Genomic DNA, 20,545 nt, shown 5'->3' on the forward strand with positions numbered 1-20,545 from the left:
GACCAAAGGCAGAGGAGCTCCCAGCCCACCACCTGGCTCCAGCTGGGAATGAGCGAGTCTCGACTGGAAGCAGATCCCCAGTGCCATGTCAGGCCAGACAGCGGATTGATCCCCACCGTGGCCATTCACAGCCAGCCGCCGGGTTTCTGGGCACGATTACCAACTTTAATTTGCTCTCGACTGGATTGTATTTCACGGCCCTTCCTCCCAGGAAGTCGGTAATTCAATCTTCAAGCTTCTCAGCACTAAAGCAAAAAAAAACAGCAGCAGCTCCTGCCCGGCCTGGGGGAGAGGAAAGAACAGGCAAAAGCTACCCACAGGATGGATCCCCGACAGCACGGTACCACCTTTTCCCCGCTGCCCTGCCTAGGGGATCGGTCGAGAAAGGACAGGGGCCACGGGCTGGAGCAGCGACGTGATCCTTAACACTATTCCTTACAGTGCCTCCTGCTGAGCGAGTTTGGGGCTGCAGGAGCAGGAAGCTCTCTACACTGGCACGCACAGCCTCGCGTTCAGGATACCGCCAGCCCTGAAGCGTCAAATCTTTGCGTTCAGGGCCTGCTGAATCGCCGGGACAGGACAGCCCATTCTCCGAGGCAGCTTCAAAGAGGCTTTTACAGAACAGACACAAAAATAGTACAGGGCATGTTATCTTTGAGGCCCGATACAAAGGGTCCAATGACGTCTGGAAGGAAGCCATTGAGCCCCCGGCCCTGCAGGCATCCCTTCTTTGCACCGAGGATGGCCGGAGAATAACGAGCCGTTTAATGTATAGCCCTCATCAGTTTAACACCATCCTCTCTAGCACATCGCAGCACGCAGGCCTCTGAGCGGATGCGGGGAGGGGAGGAGAAGGAAGCAAGGGAACATAGTACCCATCTCAGGAAGGGACTCCTGGCCCTCTGGGGAAGACCCAGGGTGCTGGCGACCCAGCTGTTGGCACGCTTCCCTCATCGCCCCCCTTCTCTCTACACTTGTGCCAGTGACCTCCCATGCTCTGGCTGTTGGTGGCAACGCTCGCAGTTCTGCAGTTCTCTCTCCAGCCTGCGGCCATCTCCCTAATGTCTCCTCAGGGGGGCCCCCCTGCTTCCTCAAAACATGCACAGCAAATGCAGATCCCCTCTGCCCACCTCACCCCTTCCCCTGCCACCGCCACCATCCTCCTGGGTTCATGGCCCTCTGGGACCCCTCCCTTTCCTCACCCCTCACAGGCAGGATCCTCCCCTTCCTTCCTAGCTCACCCACCCCCCCACTCCCAGAGCCAACGCGTGTCTCATGGCCCGATGCCAGGGGCTAGATGGCATGGCATCTCCAAGCTTTCTCTCTGGACCCTCCCCTCTCCCATCTACCCAGCATCCAGCAAGTAATGTAGGCTTCCTCCTCCACTGCTCTGACCATGTCCCTGCCCAACCCTTGCTCCTCAAGTCTCTCCACTGGCTCCCTGTCACTGAGAATCAAGTGAAGTTGAGGGGTTTGAGCCCAGCCCCCAATGCTCCTCACCTCACTCCCTCCCTCCCATTCTCACCTCCCTGCGCCTGGAAGGGTCTGTCTCCCTCACGCAACTCCTCCGAAGCCCTCCCCCAGCACTCCATCCCACCCCTTGGATTCCCCCTCCTGCCTCAGTCCCTTCTCAAAACCACCAGCGTTCAATCGGCTTCACTCTCTCCATAAGGCGCCATCTGTTACGCTGCACTGCTTGAACCCCCTTGCTTGGCCCATCTTCATCATCTCACACTGCCTTAGCCTGCGAACTCAGAGGCAGGACGTGTGTCTTGGTCTCTCTGACAGGCTAGGCAGAGCCAGGGCACTGTATTGATCAGCGATGGGATTTGGAAAGTGTTCGGGGGATCACTGGGGGGAAAGGGGATTCATGAGCATCAGCCATTGTCCTGTGCCCAGAAGCTAAGGCGATTGAAGAGTTCTCTTCGACAGAAGTCCCTGCCGGCCACCTCCACACGGCAATCCATCTCTGAAGATCACCGTCCCCTCCTTCAGCCCCAGGAAAAGACTCAGCCTGATTCCCAAAAAGAAAAGGAGTACTTGTGGCACCTTAGAGACTAACCAATTTATTTGAGCATAAGCTTTCGTGAGCTACAGCTCACTTCATCCGATGCCACAAATACTCCTTTTCTTTTTGCGAATACAGACTAACACGGCTGTTACTCTGAAACCTGATTTCCCAAGTTCCTGAAGCAACACGGCTTCACCAGGAGCTGCAGGTGCTCAGGCTTTCAGGAAATGAGGCCATGAGGGGGCTAAGACCAAGGGGTATAATCAAAGTCATCCACATTAACAAGGCAGTTGGACAGCTAAGAAGTGATGGAACAAATCCCTGCAGAAGACTCTGGGACCTGGAATTCTTCCATGAGGTGGTAGCAGCTAAGTTGGAGGGGACAGACTGCATCATCCCCTTTTCTGTGTGGAAAGATGAGCAGAACAGACAAGAACTGTCCCACGCAGAGGTAAATGCTCCGTTTTCCTCCCTCCCTTCTAACTGGCCTGGCAATAAGCCCTTTCCGGGAAGCATGGCCAAAGCGAGGGACCAATCAGGAGAGCGCTAGGGAGAAGCCAATGTCAGCTGGACAAAGATTCACAGTCCACCCGCTGGCAGCAGAGGGGGTTAACTTCAGCTCCCAGAAGCAGCTCATTAACCAGAGGGGAATGGGAGTGTGTATGTGAACGGAGAAACTGCAACACAGAAAGTGCGAAGCCGAGAATGGATGAGTGAACACACAGGAACAGGAGAACCAACAGGGCAAATGGAGAGAGAGAGAGAGAAGGAAGGAACAGATGAGTGTGGGGAGAGAGAACAAATGAACAAGAAAAGGAATGCACAAGGGAGCCTGAGCAAGAGAAAGACGTGCATGGGTGCACACGGGTGTTTCAAACATCTCCATTTCAAACGGAGCCAGGACCAAGTGACAAGGGGCCCAGCTCTAAGCCGTTTCCTGGGATAAGACCATTTGGAACTGAATGCATCCCTTAAAAACTGCAACAAACAGGGATGCGTTGGAACCGAATGAATCATGAGCTGGGTTTGAAATCCCTCTCCCTCTTTCCAAGACTGGAGAGGAAAGTCCAGGGAGGTCAGAGCCGCCTGCACACCCTGATGGGCGGGGTCCTCTCCCACCTCCAGGGCCCATGGATCAGCAGGATCCACGACACACACCTGCAACTTTACCCTCACGGGTTGCCAAGTGCTTCATGCCCACTACCACCTAAAGAGGCTTGGCACAGAGAAAGTGGGCAGCATGCACATGCCTTGCAGTAGCCTCTGGAATGGAAGTGCTGAGATGTAAGTGAAGGAAAATAGGTCAGTTTCTGGCAGCTTGCAGTGCCAGTATCTAATCGAAAAGCCAGTGGGGTAACCACATGCATGGCTAGGCTTCACCTCCACGTGAGGAAAGCTGTCTGCCATCCATTACAATTACAAGCACCCAGTTCTTGTGGGGATCCCTGCTCTCACCCCCCAGCCCTGCTCTTCACTCTGGATTCCCTCTCCTGCTCAGTTCACATACCTGGCTAGATGCCCTCGTCTCTCTAGCAAGTTTCATTCTGCCTGCACATTAGTGGCCTCAGCCCAGAATTACCCTTCCAGTCTAGTAACTTCCCCTCCCCGAGGGAGGGCGAGGAGCACAGGGCTCAAAATCTCGCAAAAGATACCTGCATCCCATACCCGTGCAGCAGGGAAGAGGGACAAGGGGAAAGCTAACTGTACCTCCAACCCAAGGGGTATATTTGGGGACAGTCCCATTCAGTTACGCACATTTAGGATACGTTCAGGCATTTAACTGCATCTGTGATCTGGCAAAAGAGATCATGGAAATGGGACAACATCCACAGATGCAGAGGGTTCTTCAGTAACTGACAGATCAGGGTGGGGTCACATTTTATAGGTACCTGTTGAATCTACAAAATATGCACGCACACCCATGGTGCACTCCAAAAACTTGCCATTTACACCACAGCACTATAGATACGAGTGTGACTGGTGCTGGAGAGATCAGCGTCACCAGCTCCCAGAGTTTTACAAGTTTCGCAATATTGGGTGTTCTTCTTAAAAGCCCCAGCTCCTGAAGGCATGCGATCAGGTGAGAATTTCAGCTTTCATTTACAAAGTAGGTTTCTGGCCCTTGCGTTTGTGAAGAAAAGCTTGAGAGCATGACCCATGTGGGACCTAAAGATTTAAAAGCAGGAGGGCAAATGAAAAAAATCCCAAAGGTATTATTTAAACATTTCATAATTTCTGTGGTCTGACACGTGATTTTTGAATGCTTCCGATTGGCCATATGGAGAGATACAGAAGAGATCTCAGTACTAAAAAGCCCCACGCACCTCAGTGAATCGCATGCACAAGTACCACTCTGCAAGTGCCACTTTGCACGGGGGGGCAGAGAAATGAAGGGCTGGCACGTATGCAGGGCATGGGTAATCACATTTCAAAACATGGCCCTGATGGAACTTCCACGCACAAACAGGCCCGTCTGCTCCTGGGCAGGTCAGTGTATACGCAATAGAAGTAACTCCACTCCTCTTTCTCTTCCCCCCCACCCGCATATTCCATTCTCCCTCCTTCCCCCCACCTCTTTCACTGCATCTCGTTTCCATTCTCAAAGCCTACCAGTCAAAGGATGAGCATATCCTCTGCACTCTGCAGCCCATTTGGTTGAAATACAAGCCAGCAGCAGGAGACAAGCACATCAGGTATGAGGCAGGATCTTTCTAAGCGGACACTGTCTGTTGTAGGATCCACTCAGGTGTCAGAGGTGTTCTGATAGCTCCTTTAGCTGATTTCACCCCTGCATTGTGGATTCTCTCACTTCTGTGGGGCATGGCAGGGAGAGAAAGGGCCTCTTGTTTGTTACAGCTCTGACAGCTTGGACCCCACCATCCTGGTGGACACATCTTCATGGCTCTGCTGCCCCGTCATGAGCCCTCCAAACACCCCCCCGCAATCATCCCCAGGACACAGAGTGGCCAGCAGGGATGTCCAACAGTCTGGATCAACACAGAACCAGAGCTGTGGACTGCAGTGTGCCAAACCCTGAGCTGGGACACGACAGATGGAATAGTGGAGCAGAGCAAATGTAAGGTGACAGGTACTGCATTTGTGGCTGGGTCCATCAATCAGCGATGACAGGGAAAGGCAGAACTAGGGTCTCTGAACATTTCATGGGGTTATTTCAGTGCATGTGTGAGGAGTGCCCCTCCCATGCTCTGTCGAGTCCTTCTGACAAGCTTTAGAACACAATACAACCATGCACACACAGTTGTGGCAGTGCCTTTGAGTCCAGAGAGAACACGTGCAGCAGCCCAAGTAGTCAGTCCCTTGGATTCTACTGCAAGCTCCCTGCAGGAGAACCTGGGCATCAGGATTCTTGGGGGCTACTTCAAGCTCTGAGGGGAAACATTGTTTTGTGGTTACGGGTGAGAGGGAACTGGGAGTCAGGACTCCTGGGTTCCATTTCTAGCTCTGCCACAGGCTCATTCTGCTCCTTTGGCCAACACACCCAACTTCTGTGCCTCAGTTTCCCCGATCTCTAAAGTGGAGGCAACACCTGCCTCACAAATAGGAGTCAGTGAGTAAGGCTCCACCAGCGAGATCAGAGAGGAGACGCCCTACTGCCATATTTCCATATGCTCCCTAGCATATGGGCACATCTCCCATCACCCTGATCCAGTAGAGACATGTTGAGCATTGGAAGCTCCTGCAGTCCCTCCACCTCCCCGTAAACTCCCTTCAGCTGACAGAAGGGAAGGGGTGTGCACTCCGAGCTGCTCTGCCTTTCCCAGCAGAGCCACCCAGCTCATGACAAGTAGAAGACAGCCCGGTCAGCTCATCTGGATGCCTGAAGGCTCCAGATATTCAGAGCTGGGTTCCACTGCTCCACTCGGCCATCTTGCTCCCAGGGCTATCCCAATGGGTCAGAGCCATCGTGGCGCCCTCCCCCTTCACCAAGGGGCAAAAGCAGCAGTTCAATGGACATTTCCAACAGATTCTCCAACCCCCAGATCTTTCTAGGGTGCCAGATTCTGACTGCAGTACATGGGACTCCCACTTGTGGGGGGGAAAAAAAAGGAAGGGCAGCTCATTGGGCATGGTGCCGTTTTCAACCCTGCCATCCTCTCACTACTAATCCCATACGAATGCACCTTCTGAGCCTCTTCAAGAGTGCAAGGTTGGCAGGGGAGCGGGGTCCGGCATTTAGCGCAGGCGGGCTGGGAGTCAGGGCGCCTGGGTTCTGTGCCTGACTCCGGCAGGGCAGGGCGGGGTCAGAGTCTAGATCCCCAAGTCTCATTCCTGGTTCTGAGTGCAGAGATCCCTGACCTGCCCCCTCTTTGTGCTCAATGTCCCTCAGAAAAACGGGGATAACCCCAACCTCCCAGGGAGAAGGCAAGGCTGAGGGATTCTCAAGCGGCCGGAGGGGCTTGGCTGGGGGACTCTTCACATCCATACCAGGCAACTGGTACACTCATCACGGACTCAGCACGGCACAGACACGCAATCAGGTAAAATGAACCCTGGCCCTGCCCCAGGGCAGCCAAGCTTTCTCCCTGAAAGCCCCCTATGGCAGATAATGGATGAGACACCAGTCCAGGGAAGCCAGAGAGGAGCAGACGACAAACATCCGACCCTAGTCAGTTCTGCCTGAACGGCGACGTGAGCCTTCCCTCCATCCCCCAGTGCCAGTGCCCGCAGAGCTGCCTGCGCCCTTAATGCTCCGCTGGTGCCCCGGGACGCCGCGCAGCAGGCGGCTCCCGGAGCGCGCCATGCGCTGGAGCAATCTCTCCGCGCTCAGCCAGCACAATCGCAAGGTTCACTTTAGGTCACGGGAAAGCTCAGAGGACGCGAAAGCACCATCCCGTCAGAGCCTGATGTGCTCAGGGCCCCCTGACATCAACAAGTAATTAACGAGCTCAATGACCAACTCTGCCACTCCACAGGGCCAGCTGGGACTTGGACAACAAGCCTGAGAGATGTGCCTCCCTGCCAATCAGGGGCCAAGAGACCAGTGACAGATGTGTCATCTCCCCCCCCTCCCCCCACTCCACCACCAATCAGAGGCCTGGAAGCCTTGACCCTGCATGCACCTCCACCAATCAGCACAGAGGTACCGCTGTCCCATTTGGACCCGACCCTCCCCTCCACCCACAACCAATCGTAGCCCAGTTTCTGGAGAGTAGAGAGGAAAGATGCACAAGCCACAGCTGCGCCCCGCTACCCATCCCCAAGGCAGTGATGATGTATCCACCAGAGACACACCCCGGGGTGGCAGGATCAGCCCAACCCAAAGCTTTCAGAGACCAGTAACAAAGAGGCCTTTTCTCACCCCGCAGAGCGGTGCGAGAATCTGCGCTGCAGAGATGAAATCTGCTTTGACAGATCCCATTCACAGCATCGAAGGCAGAATATTGCAGGGATCGGGGAAGACAAGCCACTGGCATTTCATCAGGGGGAGGCACGAGAATGCAGGGAGGGAAGCAGGAGGATCTGCTCTAGGGAGAAACTAAGATGGCAAGGACCCCACCCTTGCTAACAAGGAGGGTGGCAGAGAGCTGGAGTCCATCCGCCTTCCTCCCAGATCACATCACTAGCGGAACATGACAGGAGCAAGTGGCTCGGCTTGAGCTGTGGGGGTTTGCTCAGCCCGTTGGAAACTGCACATGACAGAAAGCTGCAATTAGCTGCTCAGTCATCTAAAGAACTACTGAGGAAGCCGGTCTGACTCTGCAGAACGCTGGCTGTCTGCACTGCTGGTGGGGTATCTGTGTCGCTCTGAGGGGACCTGCCTCCCTGACCCACCCCTCTGGCTGAATCCATCACCCTGGATAACAGCCCCACTAGTCCCATAATCAAAGGCCTTCCCCCTCCCTCCTCACTTCTCCACCTCAGCTCAGCAGCAGCATCTGGGTTTGCAGCAAGATTCCTGCTTTTTAAACCCGATTTTCCAGATGGATTGGCTGAGACACACACAGGTCAAGTGACTTGCCTCAAGGTCACACAGCAGAAAAGGGAGAAGAAAGGAGGGGAAGACCTGGAGTAACCAGAGGGGACAGCTTAATGGTCTATGCATCAGGTTCCCTGAAGCTTCAGGTTCCAACCCCCCTTTCCTCCTTCAGAAGCAGAGAACCATACAGCAGAGGGGACCTGGCTTTCACTGGTGGTCCTGTAAAATAAATGCAACCATAGAGGAGACATGATCTAAGTTCCCCCAGCACCATCGGAGACTACAAGATCGTGGAAGTGTCCTTAGGTCTTCCCATCCAGTGTGCTAGACAGCATTCATCCTCCATCTCTTTCCAAAATGCTGTTTTGAGAGTCTCCACCACCATCCTCCAGGCCACATGAATGAGAGAAGGGGACTATAAAATCAAGACAATTCCTAGAGAAATAACTTCGGTAAGCTGTAGTTGACATTGTAACCATCAATTCTGGGGAAGTGGGAATCACTGCAGTAGGACAGAAGTGCCAGTTGAAATCAGGAACCCTTTGCACTAGGTGCGGTGTGTATTATACACACACTAAGAGCCCCTGCCCCCAAAAACTTGCAATCTAGGTAGGCAAGACAAAGGGTGGAATGAGAGGAGACTTAACCAAGGCTACACAGCTGGTCAGTGGCAGAGCCAGGGCCAGACCCCAGGTTTCCTGACTCCCAGTAGTGCCCTGCCCACTAGACTATGCTGCCTCTGCTGAGTTAAATGCAGAAGTTGTTAAAAATAAAATTCCCCCAGAAACCACGTGGCCAAATGCTGGAGTTTTTAGGTGTTCACCTATAGCTCACACACACAGCCCTGAGATCAGAAGCCACTGGACACAGTGCCCATCAGGACACCGGGGTTCATCTCCTTTCCTCATTTCAAGCAGCAGCCATGGTATCTTGGTTCTTCCTGGAGCAGCCTCCAAAGAACAGACCATGGTTATCTAGCACCTGAAGAACAAAGCCTCCAACCGCTCCCCTCCTGCCATGGGATGCTCCACTCACCACTGAGCTGGCACCTCCTCCTGGTCACTTTGAGGATTACCTCTCGGGGCCAACGCCCCCCTTCCGTGGTTTGCATGCCATTGCTCCAACTCTCTCTCCCTGGTCTGTAGCCCCCCTCCAGGAACCGCAGCCTCATCTTTGTGACTCAGCCCTCTGGCCAGGTCACTCAGCGTTCCCCCCTTCTGGGGTATATCAAAGTCTTTCCATCAGCAGTCCTAGGCAGTCTTCCCATTCACTCCCTCTGCTCTGGGTTCCAATCCAGGGACTCTCAACCCAGCATTTCCGTGCTTTCCTCTCCCAGCCCTCACAGCGCCTTCCCTCCACTCTGGTTCCCCTTCTCTCTCTGGGTGAACCAGCTCCAAACCCTCCTCCCAAAGGGTAACTGCCCTTTCCCAGCAGCAGCCCTTGTCTGTTACCTGGCTTCATGGTCCCCACCTTCTCCTGCAAGCTGAGCCTGGTTTCAATCAGCTCCCTGGCTCCTCCTCCAGGTGCAGCCTGCAGAGTTAATTGGCCTACCTGACCACCTTAACACCTGTCAGTCCCGTGTGGGGTGGGCACTCCATCATATCTCCAAAACACAGACTCCACATCCTCAGCAAGCCCCGCTGCAGGATTCATGCCCCACACCTTCTGGCCCAGAGAATGTGGTCAGAGACCCACTGCTTACTGTGGGGCTGCTCTGCTTATTCCATTGGGGGTGGAGGGGGACTTCCTTTCCCCTTCAAACACACAGAAAGGGAGCATGCTCACAAAGACACTGCGCTAATATAGATGGATTGGCTTTGAGGGTTGGTTTGTGCTAGGGTCCTCAAGTGCTTTGCAGCTCGGAATTAAGCCACAGCAACCTGGTGAGGTTGGCATTATCCACACGTCACAGATGGGGAAACTGAGGCACAGAGAAGGGAGGTGACTTGCCCTAGGCCACAAAGCAGATCAGTGGCAGAGCCGAAGTAGAACCCAGAACGCCAGCCCCCATCTCATACATTAGTCCCAGACGCAACTCTCCCCTTAGGGCCTAACTTGGCACCAGCCACAACCCGTGGCAGCGCTCTCCTAGTTCAAGATGCACGTGGCAAAGGTCCATCCCCACATACCGGTGCCTCTCACCAGGGCAGCAGACAAGCGCATTCTTATTCTGCCACAGGCTACCCACACCCTGGACCTCTCCTGTCTGACGCAAGGCACAGCACACTCCCACCCGCTACAAAAGCGCAACACTGACCCAAGCACAACACAACGGCACAAAGCTGCCTGCTCTGAAGCATCAGTCCCAGTCTTCTCGCAGCGCTGACATTCCAGCACGCACGCGATGATCATTCTTCCCTCTGAATGTGGGCACGGTGCCTTTAAGGGAGGCAGCGCTCCGCCCTGCTGGTGAGACGGTGCCAGCTGCCAAGCAGTTAGTTGGGTGCACGCAGGTCGGCCCTACAATCAGGAGTGCCAGGGGATTGCTGGAGTCCGGCAACCAAACCTGGCATGCACACAGAGCAGGAGACCCCCACGAAGGAGAAGCACGTACAGAAAAAGCATCCCCTGGGATTCGTCTCCAGGGCAGTGGGACACAAAGGAAGCATGCGCACGTTTGCCTAGGTGGCTACCCCTAGAGTCGCTCGCACGTGCTCATCCACCAGCTGCCCCCACCCCTAAACTCAGCACTGATCAGCTGCGGCAGGAAAGTCAACTGGAAACCACCCCCAGGGTCAGAGACCTGCTTCAGACCCAGCGAATCCAGCTGTCTGCATGCTGCACTCACACAAACCCTTCTCCCCACTCGGAGCAGGCCCCATCCCACAGCTCCACAGGGAGAGGGGGGTCGCCCCAGCACAGCAGGATCCTAGGAAAATGAACCCCCAGTACCCGAGGAAACAGAGGAGCGGGCACGAGCAGGCCCAGCACAGCAGGTGGAAGTGGGGTGTGATGAAACCTGTTGCCAAGCCAGAGCCCGTCTGCCTCCTGCAAACGCCGGTAACCAGATGCTGGCGGCTTCCATTGCTAGTACATATGAAACCAGCTCATGTTTACAGCCATTCCAGACACGGCAATTTTACAACCCCAAAACTAATAACTCTGACACAAACACTTTCTACTCTGCCAGCTTAGACACCTGCTGGCGGCCCCCGCTTCAGCTCCCAACCTCTGCCAGCACGGGCGCTCCAGGCCGAGCAGCGTAGCCAGTCACGCACCCGCCTCCTCAGTCCCTGGAGTTGTCAGAGCCCTGCCTCCTCTGTTCTCTCCCCGGAGGGACTCCCCCAGGCGCAGAGCCGAGCGCTGGGGCCATGGAGGAAGATGGGGCCTTGCTTTCCGTGATAGCTCTTTCACAGAGGATCACAAGGGGCATGACAGAGCCAGCAAGAGGCACAAGCTGCCCCTCCCCAATCAGCGAGATACTACCAGGCTGGGACTCCAGCAGAGACACGGGGGTTGGGCGATTACGTTGCTCTTTGATTAGAGGCTGGGAAGTAATCAAGATAAATCAGATTAGTCTTTGCTCCCCTCCCCCGCACCCCCCAAGGTCGGGGAATTACTGGTTCCCACTGTCCCTGTGCTAGACATCAGAAGGGTGGAGGGAGGAAAAGATCCCCCAAGTCTCAGCCACTGAGCAAAGATTAAAAGACAGGTGGGAAAACAGCCTAACCTGCCCCAGCTCCCCCAAACCCCACGTTCCATCCAGAGGTTTCCTCTTCATGGCGGCAGCACAGAAGAGGAGCAGGGGTTTCCCAGGACCCAGACCTCACAGGATGGGTTTTTCTACAACAGGCATCTAAGCCAAATCACCACCACCACAATCTGCCCTTATTCCCAGTCTGACAGCCACCCACATGCCTCCCTCTCTTTCGGAGCCTCCAGATCCTGGGGACACACTAGGGGAAGGGAGAAAGCCATCTCCATAAAGCATACTCCCCCATTTATACTCAGTGCAAATCCCACTGCCAAGCCCTCCCACTCAACACGCTGCCAGGTGCATGGGCCCAGATGCCCAATCCCGGCAGACGGGTCCCAGTCCCAACGCTCCCATGAACACTCAGCAGGGTGTTGATATCCAAGGCATGGAACAACACAGAGTCCTTGGCATGCCATTTCCCAGCCCCCTGGACTTTAACTCACTGAAGACAAAGCGAGAGACGCTGCTGCAGCAGGGGCAGCCAGGACCTTCAGAGACCCCTGGGCTCAGAGTTCAGCATCACCTTCTGCAGCCTCTTTCGGTTGAGTTAAGCAGTCCCACCGGCGATGATCCCTGGAGCATAAGAGGAGCAACCTAGGGACAAAGCCAGAGTAGCTCCCGCAGGCTGTTTAGAGAAACATCGGTGTTTCACTCCAAATCCTCAAGGATGGAGAAACCACCCCAACATTATCCTTACAGATGCCCTCCGCTTGCCTGTCCCTGACATATACGGCCTTATTCCAATGACAGCTACAGGAATACCACTGAACCCAGTAGAATCTCACCTCTGTGAAACTGGTGAGAGATCAGAGGCCCACAGAGCTCACCACTCCTTGTATTATTCCTTCTCCTATTCTGGGGAGTCCACCCTGTTACTAAAGCAATAGAAATGGCTAGGAGGCCCACACCAAAAGCTGGGCTGGGTTGGTGGGGTCACCAGGTCAGAGAGGTCCTTGCTGCCCTCGCTTCCCCTGGAGTCCCCAAGTTGTAGGAAGGAAGGAGCAGCGTGACACTAGGTGCCACTTTCAGTATGGAAGGAGGCAGGAACCAACAGCTTTTAGCAAAGGCCTTAAATGATCCTTCCAGTCCCTGCTGGCTAAGCCCTGCAATCGGAGCGTCCGATCCAGGACAAGGGATGGAGAGCTCTCGGGTGGAGATCTGCTATGCCACATCATGGGGCTCCGCACTGGGAGGGGAGCAGCTCGGAGTCTTATCACCCAATGTTACCAGGCCAGGTCTTGAGTGATTGCACTGCAAGGGGCCACTTCTCCAGCCGGAGGGAGCTCCTGAGTGCGTCCCACAGGGATGAAGTGACAGTCTGCCTCAGGGCCATGCCACGACTGCCACAGGTCCTCCGCTACTCCTTGTTGAGCTGGGGATAAGGGATGGGATTCCCTGGGAAGGCGGGGGAGGGTCACCTTACAGAGCAGGGATAATCACCAAATCTTGTAATTAAGTAAGGAGTCAGGAGTCAGGGTCAGTCAGTGCTGATCCCAGCTCTGCGACTGGCTCACGACATGACTTCATGAAAGGCACGTCCCCACTCCATGCCTCAGTTTCCCCAGCTGGAACAAGGGGATAATGCTTTCTCCCCTCATGCATGCTAGTCGGGTCTTTGAGAGCCGCAGACAGAAGGTACTGTAACAGGCAAAAGTGCTATTAGCCGTTAGGCCTCGGAGAGCCCAGCCCAACATCTCTGTCTCCTGTAGCCTGATTCTCTCCTCTTCCTGTGCGCAGGAGACGACAGAGAACACAAGGGAGACTCCACACACACCCACCTCCGTCCTGCGGTGAGACAGACGGACAGAGAAGGGCAGATGCCCCAAGTAGGCAAAGTGAAGACTCCCGGCTAGCGCTCTCGGGCCAAGGGCAGGACCACAGAGCCAAGGTAGTCACAGCACAGTATCCTGCTGTCACCACGTGACTCCTCGGCGCCTGTTTCCTCATCCGGGGCACGGAGGGGTGAGCAGAAGGCTGAGACTGCGCTGGATCAGTTCATGGACAGCTGGCCACCCCTCAAGACCCTGGGGAGGGCTGCGGTGGCCAGAAGCAGGCAGAGAAGAGGCAAAGACAGCAGCCAAGGCGACGTAGGGCTCCCCTTAAGAACTCCAATCAGTGACTTAGGACGGACACTTATCAAAGGGGATGCAAAGGGGACTCCAGAACAGTAGCTACTGCATGCCGTGATGAGACGTCAGCAGCTTTAGCAACAAGGAGCGCGCGCACGTGCCCACGGTTCCAGCAGCATGGCAGGGGGTGAGGTGAGGTTGTGGCGATGGAACAGCTCGCCATTACTCCGATCCCAGCTTCCCCTGCCAGGAGGGGCTGCAGGGAACGGGGTGCCAGCTGCGAGCAGACCCGCAGCTGCTGCGGTGCCAGCCTCTCCACGCTGGAACTGCTACAGGGACTAGCGAAAGAACTCTTCCAGCACGCACAGCTGTCGTGCCCACATCTCCCAGCAGGGGTGCTGTAGAGCACGGTGGTAGAACACGCGGGGGGGGGGGGGGGATTCTGACAGACCACCCCCAGAGCACGCAGAGGCTAGAACCAACACTGCAGATTTCAGCACGAACTTAGCAAAGCCAAGTCATTGGGAGCCAAGGCTGCCACTGCCTATAGCTTCCCCCCCGGTCACTCGCAGGCCATGCGGAGTTAGAGCCTTGGCTCGGAATGCCTTGGCTTTGGCCAGCTTGTCTCGTGCGCTGACGGGTTTTTTTGGTGCGTGTGGCTGCAGCGAAAGGACAAAGGAGAACCTTGGGCCATCTCCTCCCACCCATTACCAGCCTGGTGGGGACAACTTCTGGTTTCCAAATTCTATGGCACTAGAAGACTCCTCGCCATTCATTTGTTTGCTGAAGAGCTGCAGAAACGCAAGATTGCGTGTCAGGCTCATGCAGACAGCTGCCCAGCTCTGTCCTGCCTCAGACCCACAGGTTAAGGGTAAGACCTTGCTGAGCTGCACAAGCAGAGATGATGCATATGGAGGAATCCCAAGGGGATACAGAACAGCTCTCCAGAGCCAGGACTCTGAGGCCAGGCTAATCATCCCTCTAAGACAGTGGTTTTCAACCATTTTTCATTTGCAGACCCCTGAACATTTTCCAGTGGAGGCATGGACCTGTTTAGAAATCTTAGACAGAGTCTCTGGACCCCCAGAGGTCTGCAGATCACAGGTTGAAAACCACTGCTCTAAGGAATCACACAGAGCAGCCCTCCCCATTAGCCTGCCCTGCCCGAGAGTCCAAGGGGAAAATCCTTACAGGCCTCCTGTGCTCACATTACCCCTCTACACACAGCATAGTACACATATACTCAGGGCCCTTGCTGTGCATAGGCAACACTAAGCACAATGCACTGACACACGCTCACTCATGACGCACTACACATATACACACGCTTACAGCCCCCCTTTGCACACAGGACAATTATGGACAGGGGGCACGTCCCCACAGCCGTCACTGTACATGATGCAGAGAGAAAGCTTGGAGTACTGGGTCTGATGCAAGATCTGAGGCCTGAAGCAGGGGGCCGAGAACCAAAGTTAGGCCAGGTATTAAAGCAAATGCTGACAAGTTCACTGTTCAGTACACAAACTTGGCAAAGCCCTTGCTTGCATACTAGGCCCTAAATATTCATGTAAATATATTTCAGCTGGTACAAATGCATTTTAATTTAATACAAGAAAAGATGGTTTAAGGAAATAAATAGGGATGTGTTGTTCAAAACAGTAGAAACAAAAAAGATAAACAAATGTTATAAAACATATAAGGTGGGACATAAGTTGTTTATTCCAGTTTTGTTTTAGTTTATAATGCGGAGGTATCTTGCCTTAACTCTTTGTGGTAATATCAAGGTCTAACGGGTCAGCTACCTGAGCAAAGCTGGGACAGTAGATGGAACGAACACACGCAAGCTGACTGACCACACAGGACGCGTACTATACACTCACACATCACATCACACAGGCTCACTACACACAGCACACGCACACACTCCCCTACCATCCACAACAGACTCCCTGATGATACACACTATGGCACTCCAGCCTCATCGACATGCAGACTCACTACACACAGCTCGCCCGCCCCACGCAGTCTACTCACAGTCTGCTCCCACGCATTATTCATAGTACACTCACTCAGCACGTCTACTCTACTCACTGATCACACACACACACGCACCCCTAAAGCACACGTGTGCGCATACCCGCACACACACGACACCAATTCCCTTGACCCCCATCAATGCACATGCTCTGCCCCAGAATTCCTGTTTCCCCATGTCTAACATGCAGGAGCTGCCCCAGCCGGGAGCTCTCATTCTCCCTATGGCACTCAGAGTTAAGCATCCCTTTCCGCTCAGGAAGAGGGCAGAGTGCCCCGCCCCCCCACCCTGACCCTCCAGCAAAGAAGAGATTCTATTCATGGTATTTCTAAGCAACAAGAACTTCCCCTCTTCATGAGACAGAGGGCCATTCTGGACTCGCCCCTGCAAATTATCCTCCTGCTCAGCAGACCCCAGCATTTCAGCTGGTGGAAAGGGCTTGGCCAACTCTTAGAACCAGCTACAGATGCCAAGCGCAGCCCACCACCAGCAAGGGAGAAGCACCAACGTACAGGGAGCAACCATGGAGGAGGACATCACACTACATCCCTAACTCAGCAAACACCTGCCGTCAGGCTAGGGTGCAACAGACCCCGCAACGATGGAGAACTTGGAGAGTAGACTCCCCCTGACAAGCAACCGGTTGTATCTGAGGTCCATTACAGTATTTGGCCTCAGACTACATTGGCCTAACAGAGGCTATCATTCTTCCTTGTGCACCCCTCTGTCTGCCTGTCTCCACCTGGTTTTGTCTTAGATTGTAAGCTCCTTGGGGCAGGTACGGTACGGTCTTTTTGTTCAGTGTTTCTGCAGCACATAGCACCATGGTCCGTGACTGGGACTCCTAGGCACTACCCAGAATAAACAGCAATATTGGACTGAGAGGCTAGCTTTCCCCTATACTTAGGGGAGAAAATAAAAATGGTGGCTGTTAGGAAAGGGTCACTTGTAATGGTAACCACCGTGTACCTGCAGGGCTACAGCTTTGGGATCAGGCAGTGGAGAGGGGAAACCTGGTCAGTTACTACTCTTGATAAATGCCCTTTCTATCCAGTAAGCCTACTGGCAATTGGAAAATTATATGGAGGGCTGGTGAAAAAGGGCTACTATAGATGTCCTTGGGGTAGCCCACTGGACTGCTATGCTTCGTTCATGGAGATGCCAATCTCACTTCCAAGCATGAAGTGCTCACCAAGAAGTCAAGAATTTAGTTTTCCATTGGGCTCCCTGGATTAAGGCATTTGCAGGAACCAAATTAGTCATCTGACCCTTCAGCTCTATATGACCTTTGAGACCTATTGGTCACCACTGGCTAGAAGGCGTAATAGGGTCAGCTGGCTAAAGACACCTCGGGATCCACAGCTATTGGAGCTAAGAGAGTGTAACCCACACTGAACCTGAAGGGGTTTGCAGGTGACAGCCAAATGAATGAGGCAATGCAGCTCATGGGAAGGAGTACTATTGAATGGCTGAACCTGGAGATGGGAAATCAGGACTCCCGGGTTCTATTCTCAGCTCTGCCTTAGTGACCTTGATCAAATCTCCATCTCAGTTTACTGATCTGTAAAATGGAGAGGATACCACACACCTCACAAAGGCAGCATGTGAGGCTTATTTAGTAAGTGTAATGCTGCTAGGGATCCAAGCATGAAAGCCACTGGAGAAATGCCATTAACGACCAACAGGGCAGGGCTGACATTGATCCAAAGCCCCTATGCCTGGAGAAAAAGAGGGAATGAGATATGCTTACATACATACAGGACACACTTTGCATTGACCACATCCTTTTGCACCTTTACTAAAGCAGGGCAGGGCTTTTAATCAGGAGAAACTTCATTCTGCTCCATCCACCTTGAGTGGCAGGTCTGGTGAGACCACTTTGGCCCAGGGAAAAGCAGCTGAAGAAAAACCTATAGGAAGCGTGCCTCCTGTTGGAGTGGGTAAGAGATATCCTGGTTTCCCCTCCTTCCCTCACACAGGGATCAGTCACTCACAGCCTCCTTGCCTTCCCAGACACGGCTCATGTGGTTCACTTCTTGAAAGAGAAAATTCCAAAGCCCCCCCGAGAGTATTTTTGCAGCATTCAAATGACTCCAATCCCGAGAACACAATGCACAGTGCTGTGTGCAAGCTAATGTTTCATAAACTTCATGAGTTTTGGTTGACTGCCCTCAGGGAGGTCATTTTAAAATGATTAGCATTTTCATAAGATGCTCGGGGCGCTTCTAGCTCTTTTTCTGCAAATTTCCTTAAAAGGAATAAAAAACCCTGTTTTGCCAGGCACTATTAGGAATCATTTCAAGTACTTAACCATCATACATAAGCAATGCACACTAAACGAGTCGCATCTCATGCTGTAACTGGTAGCCGTATAGCAGAACAGCCAGCCCATTTTACAAGCATGTTGCTAAAGGCAAGGACATTTGCTCTGAAGTCACATCTCTGAAGAAGATTTCACATTCCCCGCACCTCTCCACCACCTCCCAAACAAGCCCACTAAATCGATTTCAACACCTCCTATTAGAAGTTTGCACCTGTCATTTGATCACAAGCACCTACAAGTTCACAACAGATTGGAAAAAATGTTTCCTACCTGGCATTTGCCACGTAATTAAGTTTGCTCAGCTTTTAGTTAAAAAAACACATGAAAAAGGACTCCGGATTTTTTCCTCTATTAATTCTAGGGCTTCAAAAGAGGTCTCTCAAGTCACCTCTTGCCCAAGACGAAAGGTGAGCTGTTAACGGTCGACTAGCAGAAAAATTCCTTCTCTGCTAAACTGGTCCCCCCCCCTTTTTTTTTATATATTTTTCGTCAGGATAAAAAAAAGTTAAAAAAAGTTAAAAGCTCCTCAAGGGCTCCCTAGTAGCATTATTAAAATAGCAACATTAATTGAGCGTTCACTTTAAAAAAAATTGTTGGCTAATACAATAACGTTTTAATAAAAAACAAATTTATTTGCCAACTCTACATTTGTCCACCTGGAATTTCTCTACCGTCTCTGAAAGGTTTCCCCACACCTTAAAAACGAAAAAAAGAAAGAAACCACGGCTCTGAAAAGCTCAAGATGCTCTTGTAGGAAAGGGTACGACAAGCTACAAATAAAATACCAACTCATGCTTCTTCTGATGCTTCAGAAAAGTCTGAGAAAGAAAAATTCTCTCTCTCTCTCGCCTGCTCTCTCTTCTAAGCATCTTCTGCTGGTCAGACCAAAAGGGTTCCCTGCAGGCAGCCTCTTGAAATACTCACACAACTAGCTTCCCGGCACCCAAATCAGCTGCTTTAGATTTGCAAGTTTACACAATCCCCCTGGCAGTTCCTCCTTCCCGGAGTGAAACTTGCAGCAACAACAACAAAAAGGCTCAGATGCTCGCAACTCAGGGGGTGGGGGCAAAAAATAAAAATAAAAATAAAATAAAGAGGCTGGGGGAAAAGGCAGATTGAGAAGCTATTTGCTCGAGGACCGGGAGACGGGGATGGGGGGGGGGGGGGGGGGAACAGCAGCGAGATGCTGCACTTCAACTCACCTTGAGCTGCAAGTCCTCTGGTGGTGATTACACTTGCTATCAAAGTGGCCACATACCAAATCATAGTACTACCGACCATCAATAAGGAGCATCATCCTATCTCAAAAGTGCCCTTCTTGCTGGAGCCCATTCATTGCAGAGCCCCTGGCCGGTGCAAAGGATCCTCCTGCTGCCCCTTTTCATGCCCTCAGCCCTGGACCTGGCTGCCTCCCCTCCACGCTCCCCATCCCTCCTTCCCTGGCGCAGCCCCCCGCTCCCTCGCTCCTGACACGCACCAGGCACCTGCACTAGGCGCTAAGGCACAGCTCAGCCGAAGTCTCAGGGCGTAGCCTAGCCTGGGCTCTTTAGCTCCTCTGGTCCGCCCCCGCCTGGCGTCTATTGGCCGGAGGGAAAGCGAGTGGGCGTTGATTGGCTTGGGGCGCTGCCAGTGCCGGGGCGGTGGGCAGAGGGAGGGAGGCAGGCCCCGTTTCAAGGTGGGTTGGAGCGCGCAGTGCACAGAGCCGCAGAATCATGCGCATTGCCAGGGAGAAGGCGTCGGGATCCCCCCCCCCCCCCCCCCGCCTGCTCACACTGCATGGCCGGGGCCGGCAGAGCAGGGGGGGCTCCCGGGCTGCCACCCGCGCAGACCCGCAGAGGGGCGGGCAGGGCCTCTCACTGACCCGGCAACTTCGCCCGCTTCGCCCTCGCCGGCTGGTTCTCCTGGGCGGGGAAGGGCCACCCCCAGCCTGCACCGCTCCTCCTGGGGCCACCCCCCCGCACCCCTCTCTCCCCCTCTGCCACCCCGGTACCCCAGCCCCATTCTCCCCTGCACCCCCACTGTCACCCCCACCCCGGTACCCCAGACCCCCGTTCCCCCCTCTCCCCTGCACCCCCAGCCCGGTACCCCAGCCCCCTGTTTCCCCCTCTCCCCTGCACCCCGGTACCCCAGCCCCCCGTTTCTCCCCTGTACCCCCACTGTCAGCCGCTGTTCCCACCTTCCATCCCCGGTACCTCATCCCCCTGTGCCACCCTCTCCCCTGCAGCCCCACTGTCACCCCCCTCCCCCTGTGCCACGCCGGTACCCCAGGCCCGTTTCCCCCCCTTCCCTGCACCCCCACTGTCAGCCCCTGTTCCCACCCTCCATCCCCGGTACCCCAGGCCCCTGTTTACCCCCCTCTCCCCTGCACCCCCACTGTCAGCCCCTGTTCCCACCCTCCATCCCCGGTACCTCATCCCCCTGTGCCACCCTCTCCCCTGCAGCCCCACTGTCACCCCCCTCCCCCTGTGCCAC

At 54.1% G+C, this 20,545-nt stretch overlaps 1 protein-coding gene across 1 annotated transcript in view; it reads right to left on the reverse strand.

Annotated features, from left to right (window-relative positions):
- IGSF9B (immunoglobulin superfamily member 9B) overlaps positions 1-19,546 on the reverse strand; it is a 94,604-nt gene extending 75,058 nt beyond the window's left edge. The window contains 1 exon segment of the mRNA XM_037882488.2: positions 19,276-19,546. Within this exon segment, the coding sequence (XP_037738416.1) occupies positions 19,276-19,354 (79 nt within the window). The 5' untranslated portion in view covers positions 19,355-19,546.
- Between the last annotated feature and the right edge of the window lie 999 nt (positions 19,547-20,545).

The sequence above is a fragment of the Chelonia mydas genome, chromosome 22 (genome assembly GCF_015237465.2).
Source record: "Chelonia mydas isolate rCheMyd1 chromosome 22, rCheMyd1.pri.v2, whole genome shotgun sequence".
NCBI lineage: Eukaryota > Metazoa > Chordata > Testudines > Cheloniidae > Chelonia > Chelonia mydas.